This window comes from Pseudorasbora parva, chromosome 8 (genome assembly GCF_024679245.1).
Source record: "Pseudorasbora parva isolate DD20220531a chromosome 8, ASM2467924v1, whole genome shotgun sequence".
Lineage (NCBI taxonomy): Eukaryota > Metazoa > Chordata > Actinopteri > Cypriniformes > Gobionidae > Pseudorasbora > Pseudorasbora parva.
This window is the reverse complement of record NC_090179.1, coordinates 46,416,613-46,444,451: the sequence shown is the minus strand read 5'-3', so window position 1 is coordinate 46,444,451 and position 27,839 is coordinate 46,416,613. Positions and strand designations below refer to the sequence as shown.

Below are 27,839 nucleotides of genomic sequence, written 5' to 3'. Positions count from 1 at the left end.
TTAACATTTCTTAACTTATTTTGATGAGTTAAAACAATGTAAAAACATATGTTGTCATAACTTATTGAACATATAATTTTTACAGTGCTCAGATGTTGAGCAGTTTGGTGTTTGCAGATGTGATGGGCGGTCAATGTTGAGTGATTGCCCCGATGGTCGGTGGAATTTATGGTGAATGAATACCATTAAGTGCGTCATTGCAGACTGTAAGTGTTTTATTCCATTTTTCAGTGTAATAATCATTATATGATATGCTGTTAGATGGATCAATACAATATTTTTTTAGTTTTAAAAGAACCGCTGCTATACTATGCATCCTATGTTTGCGATGTCTTGCATGTTATTCACGTGAAGTGATAATGACGCAGCACTTTGTTTTACGGATTGTATTACAGAACTAATTGAGATTTATTTGTTTCATTGTAGAACCACACGTTTATGTTTATCCAGCTGACCATGCTATATCTCACACCCATCACGGGCTCTGAACACCGCTGCACAGAAAGCTACAGGCCTCACTAATATCACTGCACATTAAACCTATCAGGACCAGAGAAGGTATACTTGCGTGTAACCGCCAGTTTGCGTTTGATGTCATCTCCTATATGGATCACCGTTGAGGATATCAACACCCTCCTTCCATTAAGTGGACTTTTCTGGAACACTTGAGAATTACTAAGATTGTTTACACTTATCCACCACATCACTGCCTGATATCATAATATCATTGTATATTTTGAATCAAAGCTCACTGTTATATTGTTGAATTATTTCCGTAGGCCTACGGTGTTTTATTTATTTGCATTTGTTGACATTGTGAGGAAAAAATTCACTCCTTTATTTACCAATCAATACATTGAGTGAATATGATCCATGTCTCTGGCATCTTTTTTCCTCTCCTAGTCACTGGGCATCTATTGAATACATAATTCTCTAAGGTGATTTGGAACCGTAATAGTAATCAGTGCATTCTGCAGTCTTCATTACATTTAATGGTCCTTCGAGCCGGAGCCTATAACCACTTTAGCGATGATGTCCAGAACTAGTGAGGGAGCTATAGAACCAGAGGTTGTACGCCCACATAGAATAACAAGACGGCCATCACATCTGCATGACTATGAAGTTAGCTATCCTCAGAAACAAATTGCATTTGCAGATGAGCAGTCTGACATGCTCACTTGTATGCGTGAATTGAGGGAGGAAAACAGGCGGATGAGGCAAGACATGCAACGCATATCTGATATGATTGTTAACTCTCCTGTGTTAGCTTCCCAGGTTTCATTATCTGAGCAACAGCTTCTGAGTGAAGGAGCCGAGTTGTCATCTACACCAAAGTCTACTAGTATGCAGAACCCTAACCAGACAGAACATACTCCTTTGGTGCCACCTAGAGATGAATCCCTCCTTACAGTTCGCAGTCCTAAGAGAGATCTCATTGAGGAGCTTACAGACAGTCTAAAGAGAGCAGGCCGACTTAGTGATAGTCTGCCCAGTTCAGGTATGTCGACCCCCTCATATAATGACCCCCATAATAGTAAGAGTGACTTGCCAAGATACGACCTTCATCAAGATGTTAATGTTCCTCTGAGGCCACCTCGTTCTGCAGATCTTCGGCATCATTATCCAGAAGACCCACTCTTGTTGCAGTCCAGTATGCCGTCTCATGATGCTTATTGTCAGCCAACAACAGACCTTTACCATCGCTGTTCTCAGAAGGATGTCTTCGTGGATCATGTCGATCATTCGCCAGTCAACTGGAGGCAAGAGTACAGTTACGGTAATGGACAGTTACGCACTCCTGACCGTTCTTACCACTCACTGAGACACTCTGAGCTTCATCGGCCATTGCATCCGCCGCCAATGCAATATAGAGGGCCGACTCCTACAATCCCAGATTTCATTCGGGATGATCCCCGGGAATTTGCCCGGCTTAAGCTTGCGTTAAACAACGTTCTTCCTGAAGATGCTTCTGAGTCCTTCAAGTTCCAGATACTTATGGACGACCTTAAGTTAGAAGATGCTTTACTTGTCGCTGACTCTTATAGTCACAGCCGTACTCCATTCGGTGACACTTTGAGAGCACTTACTGATATGTATGGGCAGCCACATCAATTGGCACTGCAAAGGATCACTAATCTGATGGATGGGCCAAATATCAGAAGCGGGGATGTTAAGACTTTCAAGGCATTTGCCCTCCGTGTCCGAGCACTGGTTGGAATGTTAACCCAGTTAGGCAGCACAGGTTGGACCGAGCTGAAATGTGGCTCACATGTTTCTCGTCTCTTAGCTAAGTTGCCATACGACCTAAGAGCTTACTTTAAGAGATTCATTAACCCCCTTCAGACCCCAATTCCAATGCTGCTTGACTTCTCAGACTGGCTGGAATATGAGGTTCTTGTCCAGGTAGAAGGAACACAATATGGGACCTATCCTGATCACGACAAACACAGTGCTCGCAAAGACAAGCGAACTGGCTTTGTGCCCCGAAAGCTGACTACAGTTCTACATGGCGGAGAGCTGAAAGTAGGATCCGTAGAGAACCCAAAGACTGGATACATGGACTCAGAAAGGCCACAGGAGAAGCATAAAAAGTACTGTCCGTTCTGTGCACTACATGAATCAGTGCTCCAACTTCAAACTCCTAACTAAGGAGCAGATTGAGAGTTGGATCAGAACAGGACATAGATGTTGGCGCTGCGGACGAGGGCATTCCTCGTCTAAATGCACCTTAAAGGCGAAGTGTAAGCGATGTGACCGTAGGCATCTTGATGTTCTGCATGAAGTCAATACCATTACAGATGTGATGAGCAAAGGAAATAACAGAACATCTGAGAACACCACAAGCCCAGTAAGCCCTGCTTCTCAGACCCTGTATTTGGATCGACCTACTAGTGGCAAGCAAGTGCTACTGAAGTTGAGTCGGGTAATCATTCGGAATGGTGATAAATCACTAGAAACCTACGCTGTGCTAGACGATGGATCTGAACGAACTATCTTGTTTAATGAAGCCGCTCGACGTCTAGGCCTTCAAGGTGAAATCAAAGACTTGGCTCTGCGCACAGTAAGGCAGGAAGTCCACAACATTCATGGAAGATCTGTTTCCTTCTCCATAGCACCTGTTTCACACTCTGACAGATCCTACCCGGTCAAGGGTGCATTCACAGCAAAGGAGCTAGCGTTGGTTCAGCAAACTTATCCCATTTCTGACTTACAACGAAGATACCAACATCTCCGTGACTTACCTTTGCATGACATCCACGAAGCACAGCCCTTGATACTTATTGGATTGGATTATCCTCACTTGATAACGCCTGTAAAGCCAGTGAGATTGGGTCCCCCTGGAAGGCCTGCAGCAGTTCATACCAAGCTCGGCTGGTCTTTGCAGGGTCCATCCAGTTTCCTTAAGCCTCACTTGCAGCCTCAAGAATGTTTATTCATTTCTTGTGTGTCTCCTCAAACTGAGCTATTTCGTCAAGTCGAAAAACTTTGGCAGCTGGATACTCTTCCATACCAATCTGAGAAAGTAGTCAGTCGATCTCGCCAAGATGCAGAAGCTATTCGCCTCTTAGAGGAGAAAACTATCAGGATTGATGTGGATGGTGTCAAAAGGTACACTACGCCTCTATTCTGGAAAGAGTCGCTGCCTCCTCTGAACGCACCCAAGGAAGCAGTCATGGCCCTGTTACGCAGCACAGAGCGGAGACTAGCTAGACAGCCCAGTATGGCTAAGCCATATGAATCCGAGATTCAGAAACTGTTGCAGGTGGGTTACATCACACCACTGACATCTGCAGATTTTGATCCACATTCCAAGTCGTGGTACATACCACATCATATGGTTCATCACAATGCAAAGAACCGTATTGTCTTCAATTGTTCTTTCGAGTACCAAGGTCAGTCTTTGAATGAGCATCTCATGCCCGGTCCTACCTTAAGTGCCAGCTTGTTGGGAGTTCTCCTCCGCTTTCGAGAAAATCCCGTGGCTGTTCGTTGCTTGTATTGCTCTCCCCTTTTTTGTAAGTCGCTTTGGATAAAAGCGTCTGCTAAATGATTAAATGTAAATCTAATGTAAATCGATAAGCAGAACTGAAATTCAGGTGTAAATTTGTTTTCGCACACAAACGGTAAAGTGTCATTGTTTTCACAATTTTCCCCACTGGATGTGCAATCTCTTTAATTCAGCAACAGAAAAAATAAACTTTAATAATATATATTAGTGCTGGGGTAAAATTAATCGTGCTTTATCGCATCCAAAATAAAAAATTGTGTTTACATAATATGTGTGTGTGTACTGTGTATAATTATTACTATATATATATATATATATATATATATATATATATATATATATATATATATATATATATATATATATATATATATATATATATACACACAGACTCGCATGCTTGTACTGTATATATTTAAGAAAAATATTATATTAATATTTATAATAAATAAATTATATATAGATACAGTATATAGCCTACACATGCAAACTTGGAAAATCTTTACAGTGTGTTTGTGATGATATGAAATGTCACAGCAAACACACAGGCGTCGTGATTTACTATCTAACAGGGGACCTGAGTCAGTGTGTGTGTAACGTAATCACTATTCAATAATGACCTGCAATTAATACATTAGAGGGCTATTTCTGCTTGATTTAACCCTTTAAACTCAGGTATTGCTGTAAAAACTCTAAATCTTTGCAGTGTGTTTGTGATGATAAGAAATGTCACAGCAAACACACAGGCGTCGTGATTTACTATCTAACAGGGGACCTGAGTCAGTGTGTGTGTAACGTAATCACTATTCAATAATGACCTGCAATTAATACATTAGAGAGCTATTTCTGCTTGATTTAACCCTTTCAACTCAGGTATTGCTGTAAAAACTCTAAATCTTTGCAGTGTGTTTGTGATGATAAGAAATGTCACAGCAAACACACAGGCGTCGTGATTTACTATCTAACAGGGGACTCGAGTCAGTGTGTGTGTAAAGTAATCACTATTCAATAAAGACCTGCATTTAATACATTAGAGAGCTATTTCTGCTTGATTTAACCCTTTAAATGCAGGTATTGCTGTAAAAACTCTAAATCTTTGCAGTGTGTTTATGACAGCAAGATATGTCACAGCAAACACACAGGCGTTGTGATTTACTATCTAACACAGGACCTGAGTCAGTGTGTGTGTAACGTTATCACTATTCAATAATGACCTGCAATTAATTCATTAGAGAGCTATTTCTGCTTGATTTAACCCTTTAAAATCAGGTATTGCTGTAAAAACTCTAAATCTTTGCAGTGTGTTTATGACAGCAAGAAATGTCACAGCAAACACACAGGCGTCGTGATTTACTATCTAACTGGGGACCTGAGTCAGTGTGTGTGTAACGTTATCACTATTCAATAATGACCTGCAATTAATTCATTAGAGAGCTATTTCTGCTTGATTTAACCCTTTAAACTCAGGTATTGCTGTAAAAACTCTAAGTCTTTGCAGTGTGTTAATGATGATAAGAAATGTCACAGCAAACACACAGGTGTCGTGATTTACTATCTAACAGGGGACCCTGAATCATTTCGTAAATCATAAATAAATCAAACTTTGGTTAGTTTCAAAAACTCATAAATGTATAAGGTGGTAAAATGGGCCAAAAGTCACACATTATTTTTACAAATACTTGGCTAAAATAAAATGTTTTTAATAATGTCTATGTTAACACTTGTTTAAAAGAACTTTTTTTGATAAATAAAATAATGCATTATTTTTTCAATAAATATAGGCTACAGTCATTAAAATGTTATATATATATATATATATATATATATATATATATATATATATATATATATATATATATATATATATATATATATATATATATATATATATATACGCATTGAATGATATCCCTTAATAATTTAATACAGTTTTACGGTCTGTCCACGGCCATGATGGATGGTATTTACAATATTTATTTGTAGAAACTGAAGACACACACATTTTGATGGCAGATGCATTTCTGATTACATCCTGGTTGTTTAGATTTTTTAATCGTTTTTTATTGGATCCTGTAGTTTTTAATTTTAATGTAATACAAAGTTTGAAACTAGTCAGGGTATTTAGTAAAGAGATATAATCTATAAAATGTTTGTTGCTTTAGTAAGCAGTCTGTTAAACAGCAGCTCTAGAGTCTCAGAGGACAGCAGGCCATTCAAACAATAGAGGAGTGTGTGTGTGAACGACGTGTGTTTAAGGGCTATTACAGTTCCTGCTTCAGCCTACAGGGGAGCTGCTGAGCATGGCCTTAAACACTCACACACTCTTAGGTCCCCTCTTGGTCAAAAATGTTAAAAATTTACCAGAGTATTTTTTTCTTGATTTTAACATTATTTAAACACACACACACACCTGTTGGTCCCTACTTGGTCAAACGTTTAAAAAAATCACCAGAGCATTTCTTTAGTGTTTTACTTAATTTTCACATTATTTAAAGCATGACCAACAGGGGACTTGAATAATGTCCCCTCTTGGCTCATAGGTCCCCTGTTGGTGAGTGTGTAACGACGCCAAGGTCCCCTGTTAGATAGGTAGACAAGTACACACACACACACACACACACACACACACACACACACACACACACACACACTTTCTCACTCATATACACACACACACACACACACTTTCTCACTTATACACACAAACACACACACACACACACACACACACACACTTTCTCAGGGTAGAGGTTCTATCTTCAACTAGCTGGCAGGAGTCAGCACAGATCATGTGACCTGTCAGTGTGTGGTGGCAGCTACCAGTCTCAGCTTGTTGAGCTGCATGTGAAATGTTTTCTATCACTCTCGCTGCACGGAAATACATTGTTTTATTATTAGGGGTTCAAGCACGAAGTGCTTGAAAACCTATTGTATTTGTAGCGTTTTTTATTTTGCCGTAAAACACATCGTGCAGACCAAACCGTTAGGGCTAGAGACTTGAAACTTGGCCAATAGGTAGTACAAAAATTGAGGAGAGGTTATCAAATTATGAGCCAGATTGACCTATAGGTGGCGCTATAATGATCAATTGCACGAAACTGCTCATAACTCCTAGACTGTTGGCCGTAGCCTCAAATGCCAAAAGGTTGTGCTACAAAGTATTAACTTAAGGGGGCCGAATAATTTTGCACACCCAATTTTTCAGTGTTTGATTTGTTAAAAAAGTTTGAAATATCCAATCAATTTCGTTCCACTTCATGATTGTGTCCCACTTGTTGTTGATTCTTCACAAAAAATATAGCTTTATATCTTTATGTTTGAAGCCTGAAATGTGGCAAAAGGTCGCAAAGTTCAAGGGGGCCGAATACTTTCGCAAGGCTCTGTATTTTGCTGCTGAAAGGCCTTAAATGCAAAAGACCGTAACTGTTTAAAGGCCTTAAATGCTTGAACCCCGCTAAATGCTGCTTGCAGCTTTAATTATGAATATAATCTTAGGAATCTATTATTTTTTATGGTTGACGTGGTCATGGTAATTTAAGATTATCCTGTAAGTTTCAGAACTGAAAACTTCCTTTTTAGTCAAAAAAAAAGAAGCTTTTACAGACACCAGGCCCAGAAAATGATTGTGTGCTTCATTCTTAAATCATCCCGCTACGAAACACACCTCTACAGAACGTGTAATTCAGTTGCTCAGGCCACCGACTTATGGAGCTGTTCGGTCAATCACTAGCCAACAGCAATGTGGAAGAAAAACACAGTCGCTGCATAAGCTTCCTTTGGCTCATAATATTAGGAATGTGTGATACTTCATTTATTTTCAATAAAGTTCCAGCTCACATGGGGAAGAATGTTTGCTTTATTTCACTGCGGTATCATTTGTAAACAACTCTCAAGTGCTGGATTTGCAGACACAATGTTGAGTAAAACGTCTTTTTTATATGTAGGCCTAATAGTAGTCCCGGGCCTGTGTGGTTTCTAGACGGGCTCCCAAAATGTACGCCTGTAGGCAGAAATTCTTTCTTGATTTCATCATCATGAACGAAATGATGTTTCGTTTGATGTTTCAAGTTTCAAGTTTCTTGATTTCTCATCATGAACAGCACTGTGGACGCAGTGGAGTCATTCAGGTTCCTGGGAACTACCATCTCTCAGGACCTGAAGTGGGACAATCACATTGACTCCAATGTGAAAAAGGCTCAGCAGAGACTGTACTTCCTTCGTCAGCTGAGGAAGTTCAACCTGCCACAGGACCTGCTGATTCAGTTCTACTCAGCTGTCATTGAGTCGGTTATACTGTATGCACCTCCATCACTGTCTGGTTTGGTTCAGCTACCAAATGAGACATCAGGAGACTGCAACGTACCATCCGGACTGCAGAGAGGATTATTGGTGCCAAACTGCCAACCCTCCTGTACTCTTCCAGAGTGAGGAAGAGAGCGGGTAAAATCATCACAGACTCCACTCACCCCGGACACCTCTTGTTAGAACTGTTACCGTCAGGACGGCGACTCCGATCACTGGCCACTAGAACATCTAGGCATAGGAACAGTTTCTTCCCACAGGCCATTTCCCTCTTGAACAGTTAACCCCCCCTCATTAAATATGCAAATTTTCTTCAATCCTAGCCATGAGCGTTTACTTCCAAGTCTCCATTGCGGCATGCCCATCAAAACCCAGCGTTCAGAAGACAGCCTCAAAACCAGTGTAGAAAATAGCCCATTACTTATTAGTTATGATGTTTTTGAATGTTTAAACCACACAAACGTAATTTGTTGACCTCAGACAACAGTATAAAAAAATTAAAAAGCCAGTTCATGACACCTTTAAAGCAGTCAAATGAACGAGATCACAACTGAGTGACGTTTGGCTGTGAGAGATACGCATTCACTATATAACTAAACAATATTATACATTTATATCAAATTGTTTGTTACGTACCGATATAGTCTGTGCTCTGTGATTTCACAGTTTAAGTTGGCTTTCTTGTATTGAATTATTAAAAAGACATTTCCTGCAGTTTGTCCTGTTGCTGAAAATACTTAAGGCAATGGGAAAGATTCATGTACGCAGCCTTAGATTGCCATATAAACACAGTGGGAGAATTATAACAAGCCATCTCTCCCAACCTTGCACTGAACACAGATTTGCTTTCTTTCATATGTGCTCATCTGCTATCATGTACAATATCTACATATTAATCCTTATTCACTCGGAGTCTTTATGGTAGAGATGATCTTACCACAGTTTCTCCAGTTTACAGAGGGGATTCTCTAGTCCAGCAGAGAGCAGCTTCACTCCTGAGTCTCCTAAATTATTCTCAGACAAATACAGTTCTCTCAGGTGTGAGGGGTTTGATCTCAGAGCTGAAGCCAGAGCAGCACAACCTTCATCTGTGACACCACAACCATTCAACCTGTAGAGAACAATGACACACTCTTCACTCTCTCAGATCAGATCAGATCAACAGAGACTTCATTATTATAAAGCACAGATCACCATGTTTGATGTTTGATATTTACCACGTTATAACATGTGGGGAAAAACATAATAAGAGCGATACATCTATCATACGGCACTACTGTTTCCGCGGTGTGTTACACGACTAAGGTTAACGCTGAGGACACACACGTATCTTTCAAAGCGCATGGCAGGGTGTGTTAAACACTAATGCATTAGCTTGAAGCTTCACATCAAGATTTCTCATGTTTTGGGTGCTTGGATCATGTCCCTTTCCCGCAGCAGCTCACTCTGGTTCCACTGCACCCTTTTAGATACAATTTGTCCATAATTAGGTGTTATTCAGTGATGAACTGCGACTGCTGGAAAGTTTTCCATTCACAGAGGGCACACCTGACTAATCAATAATGAGAATCACTGTCAATGATTTTCATCATGGATTTTATAATGAAACCATATGCTAGCCTATTTGAACAATTACAGCTTCTTGAGCCATCAATGTGGCAATATTTGTTTTTTAATGAATTATAAAGAATTTAAGCAGCACAGAAGTGCTCGTCCCCGCAGTCGTGCACAGAGGAAAGTGCTTTATTCTGCTCAAAAACAAGATTAATACCATTTACATTACTATCAAATATATGATGTACATGACATAAAATACATATACAGGTCCTTCTCAAAAAATGAGCATACTGTGATAAAAGTTTATTATTTTCCATAATGTAATGATAAAAATTAAACTTTCATATATTTTAGATTCATTGCACACCAACTGAAATATTTCAGGTCTTTTATTGTTTTAATACTGATGATTTTGGCATACAGCTCATGAAAACCCAAAATCTCAAAAAATTAGCATATTTCATCCGACCAATAAAAGAAAAATGTTTTTAATACAAAAAAAGTCAACCTTCAAATAATTATGTTCAGTTATGCACTCAATACTTGGTCGGGAATCCTTTGGCAGAAATGACTGCTTCAATGCGGCGTGGCATGGAGGCGATCAGCCTGTGGAACTGCTGAGGTCTTATGGAGGCCCAAGATGCTTCGATAGCAGCCTTAAGCTCAACCAGAGTGTTGGGTCTTGCGTCTCTTAACTTTCTCTTCACAATATCCCACAGATTCTCTAAGGGGTTCAGGTCAGGAGAGTTGGCAGGCCAATTGAGCACAGTAATACCATGGTCAGTAAACCATTTACCAGTGGTTTTGGCACTGTGAGCAGGTGCCAGGTCGTGCTGAAAAACCAAATCTTCATCTCCATAAAGCTTTTCAGCAGATAGAAGCATGAAGTGCTCCAAAATCTCCTGATAGCGAGCTGCATCGACCCTGCCCTTGATCAAACACACTGGACCAACACCAGCAGCTGACATGGCACCCCAGACCATCACTGACTGTGGGTACTTGACACTGGACTTCAGGCATTTGGGCATTTCCTTCTCCCCTGTCTTCCTCCAGACTCTGGCACCTTGATTTCCGAATGACATGCAAAACTTGTGCAACAGTCCAGTGCTGCTTCTCTGTAGCCCAGGTCAGGCGCTTCTGCCGCTGTTTCTGGTTCAAAAGTGGCTTGACCTGGGGAATGCGGCACCTGCAGCCCATTTCCTGCACACGCCTGTGCACGGTGGCTCTGGATGTTTCTACTCCAGACTCAGTCCACTGCTTTCGCAGGTCCCCCAAGGTCTGGAATCGGTCCTTCTCCACAATCTTCCTCAGGGTCCGGTCACCTCTTCTCGTTGTGCAGCGTTTTTTGCCACACTTTTTCCTTCCCCACAGACTTCCCACTGAGGTGCCTTGATACAGCACTCTGGGAACAGCCTATTCATTCAGAAATGTCTTTCTGTGTCTTACCCTCTCGCTTGAGTGTGTCAATGATGGCCTTCTGGACAGCAGTCAGGTCGGCAGTCTTACCCATGATTGCGGTTTTGAGTAATGAACCAGGCTGGGAGTTTTTAAAAGCCTCAGGAATCTTTTTCAAGTGTTTAGAGTTAATTAGTTGATTCAGATGATTAGGTTAATAGCTCGTTTAGAGAACCCTTTTATGATATGCTAATTATTTGAGATAGGAATTTTGGCTTTTCATGAGCTGTATGCCAAAATCATCAGTATAAAAACAATAAAAGACCTGAAATATTTCAGTTGGTGTGCAATGAATCTAAAATATATGAAAGTTTAATTTTTATCATTACATTATGGAAAATATCAATCAATCAATCAACTTTATTTATATAGCGCTTTTACAATCACGATTGTGTCAAAGCAGCTTCACAGTGTCAAACAGGATAATATTGCGACAAAATTAGATTTGGCTGTACAGTCGTACTGGAGAGAACAGTGATGTTATCAGCTTATTTTAATTTATCATATAGCGACAATGTTGGCATATCAGTATTATAGTTTATAGAATTAAATAAGACCTAATTCATACATTTTATTTGTTTTTATTTGTGAATAATGAATAATGAAAAAATATGAAAAATTAATGAAAAAATAATGAACTTTTATCACAATATGCTAATTTTTTTAGAAGGACCTGTATAATAAACAATAATTCTATATTCTATAATGTTTATATAATAAACAAATAAACATTATAGAATATATAATGAAAGTCCCCTGGAGTTGTGTCACTGATGTTACTGTTTAAAGGGTAACTAAACCCTAGAACAACTTTTTTTAGTTAATGATCTGCAAGAATGGAGCTTTATTATTATTGTTCATTGAGTCGAGTAAATGTTTTGACAGTTGGGTTTAAAGTGTTTAAATTCTATAATATATGGTGTAAAAACGTCTTAGTGCTGCCCTCTTAAGGTTGAACGGTGGCTACTGCAGTTGAATTTTCCTATTGGAAGTTATGGTACTTCGTTACGTAGGTTTGTACTTCCAACGGCTCACTACCACGCCCCTGGCGGGAACTCACAACGCCCCTGGCGCGAGCTCACCACACCCCTGGTATAAAAGCATCCTGTTTCAGTTCAAAACCTCTGTAGTGAGTCAGGAGTTGTAATTGCGGGTCTCAGGTGCACGCCCCCCCCCCCCCCCCCGCTCATCCCCGCCCTCGTCTCGTCCCCTCTGTCTCCGCTGGGCTCTGCCCACTTTTGCAGCATTTTTCAAATATTGCCAGAGGGCGGAGTTAGGCTGTGAACAGGGGTTTAGTTACCCTTTAACAGAAAACTCTTATTTAAAATAAAATATATATTAAAATATGAATTATCAATGTATTAACATCAGTATATTATTCTTCACTCAGGTCTAGGTAACAGAATCAGAGTCAACAGATTAATTTTACGCATGTTACGCAATAAACGCATGCGCATACGCCATATTACAGCCCAGTAGAGCTACACACACACTGATCAGAGAATGCACCACCACAATGAGCAGAGAGTGCAGCACAAACACACACACAAACACTAAGCAATGAGCGCCACGCACACACACCCTGAGTAGAGAACGCAGCACACAACGCTGAGCAGAGAGTGCAGCACACATACACACTGAGCATAGCACACCACACACACACACACTGAACAGAGAGTTCAGCTCACACACACACACACACACACATACACTGAGCAGAGAGCGCAGCACACACATATACACACACACACTGAGCAGAGAGCGCAGCACACACGCACACACACACACACACACACATACACACACACACACACTGAGCAAAGCACAACACATACACTAAGCAGAGAGCGCAGCACACACACACACGCATACCCTGAGCAGAGAACGCAGCACACACAGACACATGGAGCAGAGTGCAACACACACACACACACTAAGCAGAGAGCTCAGCACACACATACACATACACATACACAATGAGCAGAGAGCGCAGCACACACACACTGAGCAAAGAGCGCAGCACACACACACATTGAGCAAAGCAAAGCACACACAAACACACACACTAAGCAGAGACCACAGCACACACAGCACACACACATACACAATGAGCAGAGAGTGCAGCACACACACACTGAGCAGAGCGCAACACACACACACACACACACACACTGTGCAGAGCGAGCAGCACACACACACACAGACACACACCCTGAGCAGAGAAGGCAGCACAAACACACAGTGAGCAGAGCGCAACACACACACACTGACCAAAGAGCGCAGCACACACACACACACACACACACACAGTGATGATTGTTCTCAGTGTTACTTACTCAGCTGATCTAGTTGCTGTAACCACAGGCAGCAGCTTCTGAAGAACTTCATCTGCTGTGTTTACTGTGACACTGTTTGAACATAACAAATAAGTTCATTATAATATCTTCTTTTTCTTTCGGCTGTTCCCTTCAGGGGTCGCCACAGTGAATCATCTGCCTCCATCTAGTCCTATCCTCTGTATCCTCTTCTCTCAGACTGACTACCTTCATGTCCTCCTTCACTACATCCATAAACCTCCTCTTTGGTCTTCCTCTTGACCTCCTGTCTGGCAGCTCTAACCTCAGCATCCTTTTACCAATATATTCACTCTCCCTCCTCTGAACATGTCCAAACCCACAGTAGCTGCACGAATCTCAAACTGTCTGGCGGACATCTCGGCATGGATGAAAAAACACCACCTGCAGCTCAATCTAGCAAAGACTGAGCTGCTTGTTTTCCCTGCTAACCCCACCATACAACACGATTTTACCATCCAGCTAGGTTCATCCCTGATTACTCCTTCGGGGTCGGTCAGAAATCTTGGAGTAATCTTTGATGACCAGCTGTCCTTCAAAGACCACATCTCGAAGACGGCTCGGTCATGCAGGTTTGCATTGCACAATATCAGGAAAATCAGACCGTTCCTTACGGAGCATGCAACACAGCTTCTTGTCCAAGCCCTGGTCATTTCTAGACTTGACTATTGCAATGCGCTTCTGGCTGGACTTCCATCTTGTGCAATCAAACCGCTGCAAATGATCCAGAACGCTGCAGCACGTCTTGTATTCAATGAGCCCAAAAGGGCTCATGTCACACCTCTATTCATCTCTCTGCATTGGCTACCACTCGCTGCCCGGATCAAATTCAAAGCCCTGACTCTTGCTTATGGATCTTCCACAAGCACAGCACCCGCATACTTCGACTCACTCCTACGCGTCTACACACCCACCAGAAGCCTTCGCTCAGCTAATGAGCGAAGGCTTGTGGTACCATTACAGAGAGGCATGAAATCCCTCTCTCGAACTTTTTCTTTCATTGTTCCGGGTTGGTGGAACGATCTTCCGTCCTCCATACGCACAACAGATTCACTCACTTCGTTCAAAAGACAGGTAAAAACTCATCTCTTCCATGAGCACTTAATCTTACATAAAAAACAAAACAAAAACAAAAAAATTTCCCCCTCTATTTCTCCTTTCTTCTTTCATTTTCTGGTCTTTGCTACTCTGAGCAGTGTACAAATCTTAGTATTTAGGGCACTTTTTGTGTTTCGTTACCTCTTCTTGACGGATCGCTTCCTGTTCTCCTGAGTTGTAAGTCGCTTTGGATAAAAGCGTCTGCTAAATGCATAAATGTAAATGTAAACCATCTCAGCCTAGACTCTCTAACTTTGTCTCCAAAACATCTCACATGTGTACTCTGATGTACTCATTCCTGATCCTATCCATCCTCGTCACTCCCAAAGAGAACTTCAACATCTTCAGCTCTGCTACCTCTAACTCTTCCTCCTGTCTTTTCCTCAGTGCAACTGTCTCCAAACCATACAACATCGCTGGTCTCACTACTGTCCTGTACACCTTTCCTTTCATTCTTGGTGGTACTCTTTTATCACACAACAGACCTGACACTTTTCTCCACCCATTCCAACCTGCCTGCACATGCTTCTTCTCCTCTTTTCCACACTCCCCATTGCTATGGACGGTTGACCCTAAGTACTTAAAATCCTGCACCTTCTTTACCTCTTCTCCCTGTAACCTCACTGTTCCACTTGGTTCTCTCTCATTCACACACATGTATTCTGTCTTGCTGCGACTAACCTTCATTCTTCTTCTCTCCAGAGCAAACATATCCTGCTCTCATACATATCCTGCACCACTCTAACATACTTCTCTGCCTCTCCAGACCTCCTCATTCAACACCACAGCTCCTCTCTTGGCACTGTCATATGCTTTCTCTAAATCTACAAAGACACAATGCAGCTCTTTCTGACCCTCTCTATACTTCTCCATTAACATTCTCAAAGCAAATAATGCATCTGTAGTGCTCTTTTTTGGCATGAAACCATACTGCTTCTCACAAATGTCCACTTCTCCCCTTAGCCTTGCTTCCACTACTCTTTCCCACAACTTCATTGTATGGCTCATCAGCTTAACCTCATGCTGCATCACCCTATATTCCTGTCTACTTTCCTCTGTCCTGTCATTCAGCAGGTCTTTTTCATGAACCTGAATGTGTGCAAAGGATTGTGGGTGATTGAGCTGAATTAAAGATGCGAAACGAAGGATCCTTCAAACTGAGACGGCCTTCAGAGGCGCTTGATGACGTGGCCGTCGAGATCTGCTGTCAGGGTTTGTAGAGTGGAAAAGGAGCGAGGACTCAATTGCAGGAAGAATGGGCTCTTTATTATAAAAATCAAACAAAACAAGACAAACAAAAACAACCCCGAGGGGGGAAAACAAGACTTGACTTTTTTTTGGCTTGGCTTGACTCGACTTGACTTCAGGAGCAGGGAAACATGAGGAAGGTTTGACGAGGAACGTTTGACGACGATCCAGCACAGGACTGCAAACACAAGGAGATTAAATGGGGAGCAAACAAACGAGGGTAATGGGAGAAGACAGGTGGGGCAAATGAACCAATAATCAGGAAACAAGGTGGGTGGGGTTAGACAATTGACATGAGAGCACATGGGACAAAGAAACACATGAACATGTGCTCACACCAAACATGACATGAACATGCAGTTAATGAAAACTCATAAACTGCATGTTCACACGAAACATGACAACACGAAAGCATGCAGCAAGTAAAACACCAGCTGCATGCTACACAACACAAAACACAGACAGGACAGCGCACGCACACAACCACACAGAGTGCACAAGAATGAACGAATGCTCATTCTGTGCGCTCACAACAGAAGACAAAACACAAGGAGCATGAATGTCCGAATCCCAACACAAAACCGAAACCCAACTAGACAGAAGTGCTGGGACCCGAACACCACGCCCCACACAGAAAAGGACAGGGACAGAAGAGCACGCAGCTCGAGCATGCTCAAAGCTGCGTGCTCACACAAGACAGGACAAAATACAGGAGTGTCAGGACTCTGTCACCAAACCAAGAGAAAGCTAGACCGAAGTGACAGAACCCTGACACTACCCCCCATCTAAAGGGACGCCACCTGGCGTCCCCAAAGAGGGACACCAAAACAAGACAGGAACATACGACCGACACAGACAACACAAGACAGGAAAATCAAAACACAGAGACAAAGAGGGGAGGGAGGGAGGGAGGGGAGCCAAGTCAGAGCCAGCAGGACAGCCCTGAACATCTCTAGAAGGGACCAGGGAGGGACGGGAGGGTTGAGCCAGGGAGGCTCAGGCAGGTCTGGAGTCCCAGCAGAAGGCCAGGGCAGAGCCAGAGGGGCACACCAGGGTGACTCTGGCCAATCAGGAACCCCATCAGATGACCAGGGTGGTGCTGGAGGGACAGTCCAGGCGGGCTCCAGTGGATCTGGAGTCATGGCTGAGGGCCAGGGAGGGATGGACCAGGCAGGTTCTGGTGGATCTGGAGCCCTTGCTGAGGGCCATGGAGGATCAGGTGGGTCTGGACGCTTGACTGGGGCTGGCTGGACAGGAGGCCTGAGCGGGACCGGCAGAGCATGGGACTTGAGTGGGGTCGGCAGGACAAGCAGATCAGACAAGACTGGAATCAGGGTGAGAGCGGGCTCTGGGACGGCCTCCGGGCAGGCAGAGGGCTCTGGGACGGCCTCCGGGCAGGCAGAGGGCTCTGGGACGGCCTCCGGGCAGGCAGAGGGCTCTGGGACGGCCTCCGGGCAGGCAGAGGGCTCTGGGACGGCCTCCGGGCAGGCAGAGGGCTCTGGGACGGCCTCCGGGCAGGCAGAGGGCTCTGGGACGGCCTCCGGGCAGGCAGAGGGCTCTGGGACGGCCTCCGGGCAGGCAGAGGGCTCTGGGACGGCCTCCGGGCCGGCAGAGGGCTCTGGGACGGCCTCCGGGCAGGCAGAGGGCTCTGGGACGGCCTCCGGGCAGGCAGAGGGCTCTGGGACGGCCTCCGGGCAGGCAGAGGGCAGGGCAAGGAGCCTGGGCGGCGCGGGCAGGGCAAGGAGCCTGGGGGGCGCGGGCAGGGCAAGGAGCCTGGGGGGCGCGGGCAGGGCAAGGAGCCTGGGCGGCGCGGGCAGGGCAAGGAGCCTGGGCGGCGCGGGCAGGGCAAGGAGCCTGGGCGGCGCGGGCAGGGCAAGGAGCCTGGGCGGCGTGGCTGGCACCTCTGGGCCGGTAGCAGGCTCTGGGATGGCCTCCAGGCCATTTAGGACGAAGGAAGCCTTCTTCCTCCTCCTTTTACGAGAACGAAGCGGCGGTGTGGTGCTTACCGCCTCTAGGGGAGCTGCAGCATCTTCGGTTGCCTCTGGGGGAGCTGAAGCGTCTTCAGCTGCCTCTGGGAAAGCTGCAGCATTCACGGCCAACTCTCTGAGAGCTGCAGCATCTACCGCAGTAGAGGTGTCTGATGAGGCTGACACCTTCTTCCTCCTCCTCTGTCTGCGGGTCATCGGAGGGCTGGGGCTTCCACGGAAACTGCTGCGATTGGACTTCACACGCTGGTGTAAATGGCAGATGAATTTCCAAAACGGCAGGTGCCCCAACCTTCCCATCTCCCAAGGGCTGAGGGGCTCTGTGAGGCAGGTGTTAAAAACCTCTTTTAAATCAGCATCATCACTGTAGTCCAGGCCATGCACTACAGCCAGAAAGTCAAAGGCAAAGTCCTTGATGTTGCGACCTTCCTGGCGAAGAGAGACATGCCTGATGACCTGGACCATCTGATCCTTCACCGAGGCCCCTTTGAATGGAGATGGGAAAAGGAAGATGCCCATCCTCTGCTGAGTCCTCTTTTTGGCTGGATCGTTCTGTCAGGGTTTGTAGAGTGGAAAAGGAGCGAGGACTCAATTGCAGGAAGAATGGGCTCTTTATTATAAAAATCAAACAAAACAAGACAAACAAAAACAACCCCGAGGGGGGAAAACAAGACTTGACTTTTTTTTTGGCTTGGCTTGACTCGACTTGACTTCAGGAGCAGGGAAACATGAGGAAGGTTTGACGAGGAACGTTTGACGACGATCCAGCACAGGACTGCAAACACAAGGAGATTAAATGGGGAGCAAACAAACGAGGGTAATGGGAGAAGACAGGTGGGGCAAATGAACCAATAATCAGGAAACAAGGTGGGTGGGGTTAGACAATTGACATGAGAGCACATGGGACAAAGAAACACATGAACATGTGCTCACACCAAACATGACATGAACATGCAGTTAATGAAAACTCATAAACTGCATGTTCACACGAAACATGACAACACGAAAGCATGCAGCAAGTAAAACACCAGCTGCATGCTACACAACACAAAACACAGACAGGACAGCGCACACACACAACCACACAGAGTGCACAAGAATGAACGAATGCTCATTCTGTGCGCTCACAACAGAAGACAAAACACAAGGAGCATGAATGTCCGAATCCCAACACAAAACCGAAACCCAACTAGACAGAAGTGCTGGGACCCGAACACCACGCCCCACACAGAAAAGGACAGGGACAGAAGAGCACGCAGCTCGAGCATGCTCAAAGCTGCGTGCTCACACAAGACAGGACAAAATACAGGAGTGTCAGGACTCTGTCACCAAACCAAGAGAAAGCTAGACCGAAGTGACAGAACCCTGACATCTGCAGCCTTACTTGGACACAGCCTCCGTTTGAGAAACACCCACAAATTATGAACAATATCCCAGAAATCAATCTGTGCCCCGTGATTTAAACACCTCTGATCTCTGTGTTTCTCTTTGGTCATAATGTTTTAGACTCTAATGATTGAAATCAATGTTACTTACTCATCATTTCTGCCTCCAATTAAGCTGTACAGGTTAAACTTCTGCATCGTCCACTCTGAGGACAACAACACAAAAACTAAAGCTGACCACTGAGATGAGGAGAGTTTCACAGCACGTAATCCTCCACGGCTCATATGAGGTCGAGCTTCGTTCACCAGTGAAAGATCACCCAGCTCATTCAGACAGTGAAACAGATTGATGTATTTTTCTGGAGAGGGATTCTCACTGATCTTTTCTTTAATATAGTCGACTGTTTTCTCATTGTTGTGAGAGCTGTTTCCTGTCTGTGTCTTTAGTTCTTGTAAGAGACTCTGATTAGACTCCACAGACAGACCCAGAAGGAAACGAAGGAAAAGGTCCAGATGGCCATTTTTACTGTCTAAAGCCTCATCCACAGCTCTCTGATGGAGATCAGATAGTGAAACTGTGTCTCCATTAGTTGGTTTGGTGATCTGGTCAAACACATTGATGTTCTTGTTTATAAAGGAGAGATGCACATATAGAGCCGCTAGATGTTCCTGAAGGCTCAGATGAACAAAGCAGAAGACTTTCCCCTGATACAAGCCCAACTCCTCTCTGAAGATCTGAGTGCACAATCCTGAGTACACTGATGCTTCTGTCACATCAATGCCACACTCTCTCAGGTCTTCCTCATAGAAGATCAGGTTTCCTTTCACAAGCTGCTGATATGCCAGTTTCCCCAGTTTGACAATCATGTTTTCATCTTTCACTTTCTTCTCATGATCCTTCTCATGTTTGATGTTGGTCTGAAGGATCAGGAAGTGTGTGTACATTTGAGTGAGAGTCTTGGGGATCTCTCCAGTCTCTGCTTCACTCATCATCTTCTCCAGAACAGTGGCTGAGATCCAGCAGAAAACTGGGATGTGACACATAATAAAGAGGCTCCTTGATGACTTCAGGTGTGAGATGATCCTGTCGGCCAGACTCTGATCACTGATTCTCTTCCTGAAGTATTCCTCCTTCTGTGGGTCACTGAAGCCTCGTACCTCTGTCATTCGATGGACACACTCAGAGGGGACGAGATCAGCTGCTGCGGGTCTGGAGGTGATCCAGATGAGAGCCGAGGGAAGCAGATTCCCCGCAATGAGGTTCGTCAGCAGCTCGTCCACTGAGGCTGATTCAGTCACATCACACAACCTCACATCGCTCTGAAAATCCAGAGACAGGCGACACTCATCCAGACCATCAAAGATGAACAACACTTTATACTGATCACGGGATATTTCCATTTCTTTTGTTTCAGGGAAAAAGAAATTAAGGAGATCTGAAAGACTGAGTGTTTTGTCCTTCATCCAGTTGAGCTCTCTGAAAGGAAGTGGAAATATGAGCTGGACGTCCTGATTCTGTTTCCCTTCAGCCCAGTCCAGGATGAACTTCTGCACAGAGACTGTTTTTCCAATGCCAGCGACTCCCTTTGTTAGCACAGTTCTTATGGGTTTGTCTTGTCCAGGTAAAGGTCTAAAGATGTCACTGCATTTGATCGCTGTGTCCTCTGTTTCTGCTCTCCTGGACTGTGTCTCAATCCGTCTCACCTCATGCTCATTATTGATCTCTCCACTTTCACTCTCTGTGATGTAGAGCTCTGTGTAGATCTCATTCAGGAGTGTTGGGTTTCCCTGCTTTGATATTCCCTCACACAAACACTCAAACTTCTTCCTCAGATTTGATCTCAATGTGTTGAGGACTTCAGCAGGTTTAGAGTCATGACTGTAAGATTAAAATACAAGATTATTACAAAAGTTGAAGAAGTAAATTGCCATAGATCATACATTTATGGATAATTTTTTTGCTGTATTATGGGACACAGAACATCATACGGTTTCTGAAATGTTTCAATCATTAATCATGTGTTTGAGTGATGTGTGATGTCATTGCAGCTCCTAAAATTAAACCACAACAAAAGTCCCACATTTTACCTGAAACCAGGACACATGCTTTCATTAAAGTCTTGAGGTTGAATCTCAGGCGTGAACACAGTTTTGTTTTTAACTGGTCTGGATTGAAGATTTGCCCTTAAATCAGAATGAAGAGGGTAAAGAATCAGACACACTTATATTGATGTAACTGTGTCATTAACTGAGTAACAGACCAACAGCTTTTACAGTGTGTGAAAGTATTAACAATACAATACATAGAGCTTTACACAAGAGCACAATGATCATCATTATTAGACAGAAACTTACAGGATCTGAACTCATTACACTGCTGTATGTTAATAACAACTTCATCAAATCAAATACTATAAGCATAACTTTTATAGAGATGATATACCTGAGATCAGGCCGTTTGTCTCCACTCTTAAACTCTATTGGCTGACCCATAGACCAGTCACTCTTCATAGACACACAGCTGGACTCTGGTCTTGATCTCTTCTGCTGGACTGAACTGGTTTTAAAACTAAGTAAAATAAAAAAGCATAAGGACTTATACATGTTGTGTACTTTTACTGGAAACGAATGTCTTAGGAAAGATCAGCGTGATCACATGACTCTTTTCAATGGCATAATGGATGATGAAGGCTCACAGACTTAAGAGAGCAATGTTTTCTTGAGCTTTACAGATAAACCACATTACTGTACTCTAGTAACGGTGCTCTTGCTGTGAAACATCCCTGTTCTGACAGACATAGCGTGACCAGATTTCTCGTGGTGGAATACAGGACGGGATGATTAACCCCCCTCCTCCCATTTCACATATTTCATGATATGAGAAATTTTATTTCATGATTTATAATGATATACTGTATATCATATAAAGGACAAGGACAAGTACAATACAATTTAATATATATATATATATATATATATATATATATATATATATATATATATATATATATATATATATATATATATATATATATATATATATATTGTTGTTTGATTAACTTTAATAACACAGACTATAACAGTTATTTTAGACTGCTGTCACATTAAGACTAAATGCTAGGATCTAATATACTGACACAAATCCGGTTTTCTTCGATCACTAAAGCCATAAACGACTGTATTTATGTATTTATAGCCATTTTGACACAGTGTCTGTATTTGATCACTCAGACTCAAAGAGAACTGAATAAAGGGTTTTACGCTGTTTGAGAGAGTGCTTCTGGTGTGGTAGTCAGCACATAATTACGTGATAAACTCGTTTTGAAGATCCTCGTTAAATTTACACACACTTCTTTAACATCTTATATGACTCTTCACTCCGTGCTCTCTTCACAAAGCGAATCTCAGTGAGGGTAAAGTGAGAGGTTTGATTTAGAAATGAGGTTTGAATAGAACAGTTTGAATAGAGAATCGTTAGTAATTATAATGCAGACAAAAGAATAATAATTGGAGCCATAACCAGCCCGCAGAAGTGTGAATGCCGGGGAGACAAACTGAATGGGGCAGTTTGCACCTCTAAACAATAGAGGCAAAATAGAGAATGAAAGCTGAGAAGATGTGGCAATAAACATCAGTTGATATTTCAGCGATATCTCAAAATAAAATCACATGAAACGATCTTGTAAAACGTTTAATAAAATGCAGAGTTTTAGACTGATCATCTTCAGATCTGAAATATAACATGGTCAGACTTGTGGCTTTAGCTGTAGTGCATTTCTAGATTTCTCCAAGGCCCACTTCAATTTTATTTTCATAAAGATATATCATACAAATAAATTTCTAATAACTTTACAAAACTTTGAAGCTTATTATAGCTTTTTTTATTATAAAAAATATTATCATTTTGACTTTACAGTAAACTGCCAGGTGTCTGCTTTCAAATGAGACCATAATTATGCTTTTAGTGCAAAGGATTCACAAACTGTATTTGTTTTAGTCTGAGTATACATTTCTTAGGATTTTTTCAAAATTTAGAAATCAGCTTAACAGGTTAATCGATAACAAATTGTGACTAGATAGTTATTTTGTTCTCCAAAATACACTATGTTGAGATTTGATTAGGCTACTCTCACATGACAGAAGACTGCTACTTGCCAATTAAGAAAAGAAGAAATATTGGACAAAGAAATATTGGACAAAACATGTTTTTCATAAAAAGTCGGGACAATAAAAAATAAAAATGAAAAAAAAAGAGCTGAAATACAGGACTGTCATTGGGACATATGGGCCCCTAACAGACACTGTGTAGTTTAACAAATCTGAACCAGCAGTTTAAAAATATACTCCATAAAGTTGGAAAAAAAAATATTTACTCTATTACATTATATAAAGGTGCTTACATTTCTCAGCTTAGATTTACTTGATATCATTCCTAGTATTAGACCGACTGCTTGATACATTTAGAATAAAATTGGAAAAAAAATCATATTACAAGCACAACTTTTATAGAGATGATATACCTGAGAGGCCGTTTGTCTCCACTCTTAAACTTGGGAAGTGGGTAATCCATAGACCCTTCACTCTTCATAGACACACAGCTGGACTCTGGGTTTGAGCTCTTCTGATGGACTGAACTGGAACAGAGAACAGATTCAGTTTAATTCTCTAGATTACTGTGATCATTCTTTATAAGAGGGACTATATAAATATAAACACATTAATTGTCATCAAAAACCCTCTGACTGATATTTTTCTGTGATGTAAAAATATTTATCAGTGCTTGTTGAAAGTACCTGCATCCTGGAGAGAAATCTCCACCTGTGGATCCTTGTGGATCAGCCATGATGAAGCTGCAGGAGAATCTGATGAGTTTGAGCTCCTCCACTGACTCTGAATGAACAAACATCAGACATTAAATTAAATGATTAAATTAAACATCCTTCATAATTTATCTGCAAACACCTGGAGTGTGTAAGGAAAGGATCATGTGACTGTGTGAACTCAAGCTCAGTCACTCATGTTAACACATCTGCTGTTAAACCTCTGAAGAATCCCAGACATCCAGAGGTGGACAAAGTACACAACTCTATTACTTGAGTAAAAGTAAAAGTACTACTGGTCAAATATTACTCCGTTACAAGTGAAAGTTTTACAAATAGATTTTTACTCAAGTAAAAGTACAGAAGTATTTGTTTTCAAAAGTACTTAAATATAAAAGTAAATTTCCTTTTTTATGACAATGCATTATTGTATTATAGTTGTATAAATGCACACTGTCATCATGGTTTAAGTCATTCAGTGATGCTCCATCTGACATACTACCATACGACTAACTTAAACTCATTTAAATACTTGTATATAAGTTACAAAGCTCTTTACAAAGCTGCTCACTTTAAGGCCAAATGCACGGATCCAATACACTGATACACATCTGATATTTTCCCAACTTTACTCTTCTCTTTCTCCCAGATGTTTATATTGTTTATATTTTATAAGACATGCACCAAGTGTATGCCAACTAAACTAATCTTGATTTTTTTTTTTTAAACTGAAACATACTTTCAAAGTACGGCTATGGGTGCACACACTGTGCCTAAGAACCGTCTTCTTCCATTTTGCTATGAACAGATCAGTGTTCAAAAAAAGTTGGGGAAATGTATATGACCCTATAAGAGTGATTCCTGACAGACGGTCTGAAACAACAACACCAAAAAAAATTTTTAAAGAGGGAAAAAATCATCCACCGACTTTCAGAGCTGCTGCAGAAACGACTTTCAACCTTGATAGAAATAAAGTGGAGTAAAAAGTACGATATTTGTCTTTCAAATGTAGTGAAGTAAAAGTAAAAGTATCCTGAAAAAAATATACTCCAGTAAAGTACAGATACTCAAAGTGTACTTAAGTACAGTACTCAAGTAAATGTACTTAGTTACTGTCCACCTCTGCAGACATCACCAAACACAAAAGAAACCTTGAAGTGAAAGAAACCCTTCATTAAAGATTTCATATCAAACAAACAATCAATCAAAATGTCCTCCAGAGATTCATATTAATATGAGGAAGTCACACACATAAACACTCACCTCGATCAAACTTTTACAAGATACAGCTTCTCCAATCCTCCAGCTTTAACATCAGAAAGATAAACTGATATTCCTGATTAAACGCTGATGAACGTTAAACACTTGATGCTCGTTTTTTCCCGTATTATATTTGTGATTTGCCTGCTTAAATGACGACAGGTGAACTCTAACTTACTTTCACTTAATGTGTGACTAGAGAGAGAGAGGACGTTAATCAATACCAAGTATGCGAACTTCAGACTTGCATCCTTAGTAGTTCAGACTTGCCAAGTATGACTCAGGAGAACAAACTCCCAAAGATGGGAGGACGTTGAGTCCGGTGATTCTGCAAATCTAACAGCAGTGTTCGTGATACCGTACCACACTCAGCTCGCTCTCACTCCGGTTATCTCTATATGTATATTTTAGGCTACAATAAAATGCAATATGTCATAAAACATCACTCTGCCTCTTTTCATTTTCATTTAAAAAAAAAAAGTTTTGCCAGGGACCAAGTGATAGATTTATTAGACAAAAAGATCGGCCTTAGATCTACAACAAACAAATTATATCTCATGTTTAACCACTACAGAGACATCAGAACCAGCAGAAAATGTCAGAAGGAATAGCTGAGGAAAAGGCTGCTCACAAGCTCTGAGCTCCCATTGATATGCAAACAGCCATATCACCCTGTAGCCCAGGGGTGTCCAACTCTGCTCCTGGAGAGCTACCATCCTGAAGTTTTCAGTTCCAGCACTGCTCTAACACACCTGTCTGTAATTATCTAGCACCCTGATTACCATAGCTGTGTCTCATTTCGTAAAATTTCGAAGGCTGCGTCCTCCGGAGGACACGTCCTGTGTAGGATGCAGTATACGGAGTGTCCTCAATCAGACTTAAACGAGACGTCCTTCGTAGGACACACAGGCAGTAAGTATCACGTTGCTATGCCAACAAGTTCAGACACGTTGCGCTCTCACGCCAGTTATATGAATGAAAATTATTTATAACTTGAAAATGACTATGAAATGTTTCTTGTCTTGACAGCAATGTACTGTTCTAAACGTTTAAAATGCACTAAACAGTTGTAATCCTGTTTACCACTTCTATCTGTTTGAGGTAATATAGCTTAAAAAAAACAACAAAAAAAGCTTGAACTACTTAATTTAAACACCACACATACGCTCGCATGTATATCTGGCGGTGGTGCCGTTTTTTCATATAATATTAAAAAAAATATGACGGTTGTTAACGGAGATGCAAAGAATTGTGGGTTATCTCTAGCCGTGAAGGCTACACCTCATGCACACTCCGAAATCCCGTGAAAGAAAGACGCATTCGAAGGTCGCATTTGGAGTGTCCTTCTCACTTTTTTGAAATGAGACAGCCTTATGACGTATGCACCCTTCGAATAAGACCTCCGGAGGACGCAGCCTTCTGAAATGAGACACAGCTCATGATTAGCTGGTTCAGCTGTGTTTTATTCAGGTTGGAGCTAAAATCTTCAGGAAGTTAGCTCTCCAGGACCAGGGTTGGACACCCCTGCTGTAGCCCAAGACTGGTTTCCCACTTAAAGGGGTGATGAACTGAGAAATCAACTTTCCCTTATGTTTTTGATATATAAAATGTCATGGTAATATAAGAATATCCTGTAAGTTTAAGGGCTGAAAACTTCATTGTTAGTCAAAGAAAAGCTTTTATAGACACCAGACCCAGAAAATGTAAAGTTTAGTTTATTCTCCAATCACGTCAAGCATCATTAGATTGAATGCAGCTGGTCGTTGTACCTGTCGGCATGACGAAAGAGAACGAGACAAAGAGAGCAAAACACCCAAGCACTTACACAAATGCATGACACACTGCAATAAATAAACACACGTAACACACATGCAGTCTATCTTTCCTCCACCTGCGTTTGGCCTGCCTGCAGCAGTGCCTAAAGGTGCAGACGGTGTCGTTTAGCCAAAGTTCCGGTGCAATGCTGGTGGGATTATGCTATAGGCGCAATAGAATCCAAAATCTCTGAGCAGGAAGAGTGAAAAATGGAAATAAGGTCATCTGGACAAGGAGGAGAGGCCAGATCAACCTGGGTATATAAGCTAGTGTTCATGAAGGCAGCTGTAAATTGTCCAGTCATGGATGGAGTAAAGACACGGCAGCAACTGGCAGGAGTAATAGACCTGGTTGTGGGAGGGGTTACAAAATCAAATATAATAGGGAGGTGGTCCGAGATGGCCCATATGAAAAAAACCTATATGGTTCATATATAGCGACCATATATGTTCCTTACTTAAATCAGTCAGAATTATCTTATATGTTTAATGTAATTCCCATATATGTCATACACAAAATCAGACCGTTTATGGCCCATTTCATACTAAAAA

General features: G+C 42.1%; 1 protein-coding gene and 1 long non-coding RNA gene across 2 annotated transcripts in view; both read right to left on the bottom strand.

The window, feature by feature from the left end:
• LOC137084908 (NACHT, LRR and PYD domains-containing protein 12-like) overlaps positions 1 to 24,024 on the bottom strand; it is a 96,067-nt gene extending 72,043 nt beyond the window's left edge. Inside the window, exons 1-5 of the mRNA XM_067451464.1 lie at positions 23,914 to 24,024; positions 21,837 to 21,962; positions 19,545 to 21,272; positions 13,660 to 13,731; positions 9,249 to 9,422 (exon numbers count right to left, since the gene is read on the bottom strand). Of these exons, the coding sequence (XP_067307565.1) occupies positions 9,249 to 9,422; positions 13,660 to 13,731; positions 19,545 to 21,272; positions 21,837 to 21,962; positions 23,914 to 23,981 (2,168 nt within the window). The 5' untranslated portion in view covers positions 23,982 to 24,024. The remainder of the gene's footprint in view (positions 1 to 9,248; positions 9,423 to 13,659; positions 13,732 to 19,544; positions 21,273 to 21,836; positions 21,963 to 23,913) is intronic.
• Positions 1 to 24,284, bottom strand: part of LOC137084910 (uncharacterized) — a 100,548-nt gene extending 76,264 nt beyond the window's left edge. Inside the window, exon 1 of the long non-coding RNA XR_010906822.1 lies at positions 24,187 to 24,284. This is a non-coding gene — a long non-coding RNA (uncharacterized lncRNA). The remainder of the gene's footprint in view (positions 1 to 24,186) is intronic.
• Between the last annotated feature and the right edge of the window lie 3,555 nt (positions 24,285 to 27,839).